Source organism: Aristolochia californica, unplaced genomic scaffold, assembly GCF_029961685.1.
Source record: "Aristolochia californica isolate CCGP_79_NKW_82.1479 unplaced genomic scaffold, dmAriCali1.0.hap1 SCAF_9, whole genome shotgun sequence".
NCBI lineage: Eukaryota > Viridiplantae > Streptophyta > Magnoliopsida > Piperales > Aristolochiaceae > Aristolochia > Aristolochia californica.
In genome coordinates this window covers 26,701,465-26,706,992 of record NW_027182290.1, presented here as the reverse complement: position 1 = coordinate 26,706,992, position 5,528 = coordinate 26,701,465, and the positions used below count along the sequence as shown (strand labels likewise).

The 5,528-nt window shown below is 39.7% G+C and overlaps 1 protein-coding gene across 1 annotated transcript; it reads right to left on the bottom strand.

The window, feature by feature from the left end:
- Positions 1-342: 342 nt before the first annotated feature.
- LOC137942158 (protein SOSEKI 1-like) lies at positions 343-4,032 on the bottom strand. The gene is made up of 9 exons (XM_068787851.1): positions 3,839-4,032; positions 3,435-3,715; positions 3,214-3,350; positions 2,296-2,432; positions 2,140-2,209; positions 1,907-2,019; positions 1,198-1,792; positions 982-1,083; positions 343-711 (listed from the first exon to the last, which is right to left on the bottom strand). Exons 3-9 carry the CDS (start codon positions 3,261-3,263, stop codon positions 549-551), a joined length of 1,230 nt encoding a protein of 409 aa, XP_068643952.1. The 5' UTR covers positions 3,264-3,350; positions 3,435-3,715; positions 3,839-4,032; the 3' UTR covers positions 343-548.
- Between the last annotated feature and the right edge of the window lie 1,496 nt (positions 4,033-5,528).

Below are 5,528 nucleotides of genomic sequence, written 5' to 3'. Positions count from 1 at the left end.
TGCGAGAATGAAAGTTTGCCTAACCATACTTTATTCACATTGCAATTCAAGAAAAAAATTAAAAAAAAAAAAAGTATTGGTGTGGTTGTTGTATGCCTTACAAATATGAAACCATATATTAAGATGGCTAAAACTGAATATGAGAAATTGATAAGGAAATATGTAAAGTAAAACACACAACCCTACAAAAGACACCCAATTTGATGCTCTCTTAAAATAGTAGCATGCGTATGAACTATAAAGTGAAGGAAACAGTAGTTCAAGAACCTTTTTCCGCTTCCATTTTCTTAAGAGGGTCCAAGGTTCGTCTCCTTGAAACCTAGATTTTAATTAAAGCCGAGCCAAAGTACAACAAAATTGTGACATTATTTACAAACTCCAAAGCAGTTCTAAAAGCTGAAAAACTGCCTGAAATCCACGAATTAAGACGAACAGGCAAATTCAGAGCGCTTAACTCCCACTGTTATAGTTGGCCTCGTTCAACGATGAAGGAGAGAGAAGAAGAAAGCGAGTACAAACACAGAAATAAATAACTTGAGCCTGCGATGCTAGTGATCAGTGAGGAAGAGGTTCGTGTGCTGTTCCTGGGCCGTCGGCTTCTTTCTAGTATGCGATTTCTTCCCGGCGCTTCCTTTCGCATTGCCTTTTAAGCCTCTGCAGGATTTCATGTGTGAATGAAGTTTTTCTGGCTTGAACGCCTTTCCGCATTGCCTTCAAGTTCCAGTGAGCAACACCCAAATTTAAAAAATGAAAAAGAAAATATCTGAGTAATAATATGTCTAGGGCTGATTGACGATAACGACGATGATGATGGTGAAGAAAGGGTACGACGACGACGATGATGATGATGCACATTTGTCGTAAAAAAATGGGATAGGAGGAGCTATGAAGCTAGGCCAGCGTTACAGACTGAATTGTACTAAGCTGGTTCCATGAATTAGTGGAACTAATCAATGAAAAAATTAAGAGTCGTCCACTCACAAGCAATACGGGTCTGCAATGGACTTAAAAACCGCAGAAGGCGGTGTCTGATTCCCCAAGTCGGTCGTCTTCTTCGTGCTTTTCAGTCCGCTGAAACTCTTCCTGTATATAACATGCTGAAACTATAATCAGAGGCTTCTTTTTTCTTCTCCCCTTTTACGGGAAAAGAGATCGATAAAGAAACAGCATTTGTAAAAATGTCCATCAGGGTATTACCTTCTTGCCTGTTCTTGCTGGTGAGTCAGATCGCACACTCTTGCAGGAAACCTCTCGGACCCTCCCATAATATCAAATTTACTATTTTCCCCTTTATAATTGTTCTGTACTTGCTGGTTCGGATGTCCTTCGTTTTTATTGTTCCTACCATTATCAACGCCAGTACTGTTACTACTACTATTACTCTTACTGCTTCTGTTATTGCTATTGGTATTCGTTTTTGGCCTGCTTAATAACCTCAAAACCGAGTCGTTGGTGTCGATGGCGCCGCAGGAGAGCAGATTACGGAAGACGTAGGAAGCCCTGCTGGAGCTGCTCTTGCTTTTGGTAAATGTAGCCGAACTGCATTTCTTGCTTTCAGTTTTCTGATCTGGAATTTCCTCTGAAACCGAGAAGGAAGATGACAAAGATGCGGAAGAATCCGAAGCCTTCTCTCTCGACGTTGAATCTGTTTCTTCCGTAGTCTTGTCGTCATCGTCGAGCTTGAATTCCACCGATCTGTCCGCCGTCTCGCCTGTTTCCGTCTCTCTCTGTTTCTCCGGGGTCGTTTGAGACGAAGATCGTTGGGATTTTAACAAAGAAGACGGCGTGTCATCTGCAGGAGATTTGGATCATCTAATCACAAATGATAATTGCAATTTGGGTTTGGAAATATTTTACAGTACAGTTTTGGAAGAAGAGAATCTCCATTTTCCAGACTTATTATTACCCAGTGGAGATGATAAAATCTCGGAACCTTTGAGGACGTATTCATTGTCGGAGATTGGATTGATGAGATCGTCGTCCAGCAAATCTTGCCATACATATCCATTCTTGTATCGCCTGTGATCTATCATCGTTTACTACTTATTTCGGTAAAACAAAATGAAAGAACAATTGAAACCGAAAAATCGAACAAGGATTCGTGCAGCAATATTGTTTCTACAAAAAATTTGATCCAACCTCTTATAAGACCAGGAGAAGGATTCTGGCATCTCCTTCCCTCTCAATTCTCCAAGCCATCGTTTGACGTCTGGAGAAGACAAGAAAACAATTGATTACAAAACCAGAATGAGAACTTCTTCTCTCTCTGGTTTTAATGGAAAAAGAATTCCTTACCTCTCAAACGAACGCCATTACGATTTATGTGGTGGACGCGAATTAGATGGGGATGCTCGATTCTTCCCTTACGACTCAGGAAATAGACAACATGCACTCGCCGCACCTCCCCACCCCCACCTTTGGCTTGCATCCTCCTGTATCTGAAAAAAGATGGTCAAGAGTCCTCTCCTCAAAATTCAAATGGGTCGGATGTCCATTAAAAAACGATACCAGCTTCAATTTTTGCAGATAATAAGTTGGAATCTTTAGCCGGCGAACACAATAAAATTTAAAGATATGAAAAATCTCTCGGTAGAAACTGTTTTAAACAACAAAGATTTAAAAAACCAAACCTTATTAAAATGAAAATCGAGGGGGAAGAAATGAAAATCCTTCGACAGGCTGAAGGTAGAAACTGTTCCTTATCTCTAAGCTTATGTTATCTTCTGGGTATGGCCTTTTCTCTCCTTCCTCCTTGATGCAGCAAGACAAAGAAAAGGCAGACCAGGACCAGATTCGGGTCTATTTATAAGCGTGCTCAGAGATCGGAATAGGAAATTCTGTTGTTGAATGCAATATCCCCAATGTTTCTTTTCCAAAACCGAAAACAAGAAGGAAAAATTGTTTGTCTGAAACTATTATTTATATCACGGAGCAGATTAGTATAATTTTCACGGCGCCTCAACGTTCTTTCTTAAAACAGCGTTGTTGCCTAATTAAAATATTAGACAGAAAAGATTGCTTACTGATTAATCCAAAGTTTTTCAGTATTTTGATCGAGGTCAGTTCCGTAAGGTGAGGATTTTGGTCCAAACCCAAATTACCGGGACGAATGGGTGAAGTGTTGAACAGCAGTTAACGAAAGAGAAGTTTGTATGATGCGATCGGAACTAAGGGTAACGACCAAAACGAGAAATAAGCGAGATGAATATTGACCTTTTCAGGAGATGCTCCTTCATGTACGCCATCTCTTCTGGTAAATCCATCGTGGCCTTCCGGGATTATCTTCAGAACCACACTCTGCGGCTTTCGGTCTCTCCGTTTTCTTTTTTCTTCTTCTTTTTTGGTTTCTTCTGAAATCATCAAACAGATATTATCAATGCACTACAACTGCTAGAAAAAAGAAAGTAAATATGGGATCAGTAGTCGTATCTGACATTTGGGACTGCAAGAAGGAGATAAAAGAACGGCCTCTGAAGACGATGAATTAAAATCGAACTTTTCGAAGTTATCGGAAAGTGCAAGATTTTGAAGATCTCATGACAATGGTGAACAGGTATGAGCCTCAGAAGGATGGAAGGCTAGAAATTCTGATTTCAGTGACCTTTGATCATGAAGCTTAAGTATTAGATGTCAAACCGAGGGCAGACATTTCTGCTGACATCCGGCGCACGACAAATTAAACAGTTCTCAATCTCTGGACTGGTTTAGTTGAAATCTGAGAAAGAAATCCATGTGAAGGGGACAAAATTCATGTACTCAAAAGTTAACCAAAGCTAATATACATAGAAACGGAAAAGAAAAGGAAAGAAAAGAGAGAAAGAGAGCAAGAATCCCTTACATTTCCAGTTGCTATCTAGAATCACCCTGAGCTAGCGTTTGCAGCTAAACCATAGAAAAGTTGCGGCAATCGTTTATATAGAGGAAGAGATAGAAGTTTCAGAAAGAGGTTCACTGGGCGAAACCATCAAGAGACCGGTGCCGGTAGCTTCACTGCGAGAAACCCTCCAGAGCAGGGGGACGAATTCGTTAGGCCGTCTATTGTGGCCGAAGTTTTGGTAAATTTCCAGTGGATTGAAAACGAAATGAAAAGGGTGGTTGATTGCCGTTCGGGGCGTACGTTCGTCCACTCTAACTTCACTGAGGGGGGGTTAGTGCCCCAAAGTGGATTCTTGAAGATCAAGTCATGTCCAACATGAAGATCATGTCATGTCATGTACATGAAGATCAAGTAAGAATTTGTGTTAGTGTTGACGACTTCATGTGCACTGGAAAACAGTTTCCAGTGTTAGTGCCCCAACATGAGAAAAACATAAAAAACAAGAGAATTTCTAAACCTTTACAGTGCACTCAATTACAACATAATCCTTAAACCCCAAATTAGGTAAAACAACCATTATTACTACACGAATAAGTTATTGAAAGTATAATTAAATATACTAATATATTTATTAATTGAATTAGATATTTTATTGTACATTAATATGGTAATTACACGAGCCAGTGAAATACGTATATGATTAATTACAAATAATAAATAAATAACATTATAAATAAAAAAACAAAAGTAATACATTAAGTTATTAATTTATTAATAACATATGATATATTTTAACCTAAAAATGAGTAATTTAAGAGAAAAAATTGATCTAATCATAACTTTAACACACTATATATTTGTACATAATATATTTTATGTATTATTAATTAATAATATATTATCACAAAATTTAAAACAATTGGTTTAATTAACTATAACAATCGGATAATTATGCCAAAATAAGTTATCAAATATTTATTTTAATAATATTTTAATTATAACTATTAAATCACTATTTTAATATAGTAATTGTAAAATAAAAATAATTATTTTATAAATAAAAATAATTATTTTATAAATAAAAATAATTATCTTATAAATAAAAATTATAAAATAATAATTTTTATGAAGATAGTTTAATTTTTCCTAACTTAGGAAAAATTAAACATCTTCGTCTTCCTCAGCAGCGAGCCAGCGGGGCGATGGCGACGGGGCCGGGAAAGGGAAAGGCAATGGCCGGCGACGGCGGCGGGGGGCAATGCCGACAGAGGCGGCGCTCCGACGGTACGCCGAGAGGGAGAAGAGAGGGAGGCCGAGAAGCTCTGCAAATGTTTGACCTCCCGTGCTTTGCGGGAATGAGAGAGGGCTGCGGAAATGAGAGAGGGAGCAGAGAATGAGAGAGGGTTGCGGGAATGGAGACGAGAGAGGGCTGCGGAAATGAGAGTGGGAGCAGAGAATGAGAGAGGGTTGCGGGAATGGAGACGAGAGAGGACTGCGGGAACGGAGAACTGAGACGAGAGAGGGCTGCGGGAACGGAGAACGGAGACGAGAGAGGGCTGCGGGAACGGAGACGAGAGAGGGCTGCGGGAAAGGAGACGAGAGAGGGAGCAGAGAAAGAGAGAGGGCTGCCGGAATGCAACGGCAGAGAGGGTGTGCGGCAGAGAGATCCCCGAGAGACAGCCCCGCGCGAGAGTCATGTACATGATTCTCA

What these genes read in the sequence shown, in the direction of transcription:
- LOC137942158 (XM_068787851.1), bottom strand. Translation starts at nt 3,263, where the DNA reads ATGGATTTACCAGAAGAGATGGCGTACATGAAGGAGCATCTCCTGAAA. An exon ending in TAATGGCGTTCGTTTGAGAG is followed by an intron (nt 2,210 to 2,295) that starts GTAAGGAATTCT and finishes TGTCTTCTCCAG; the next exon opens with ACGTCAAACGATGGCTTGGA. An exon ending in GATTTTATCATCTCCACTGG is followed by an intron (nt 1,793 to 1,906) that starts GTAATAATAAGT and finishes AATCTCCTGCAG; the next exon opens with ATGACACGCCGTCTTCTTTG.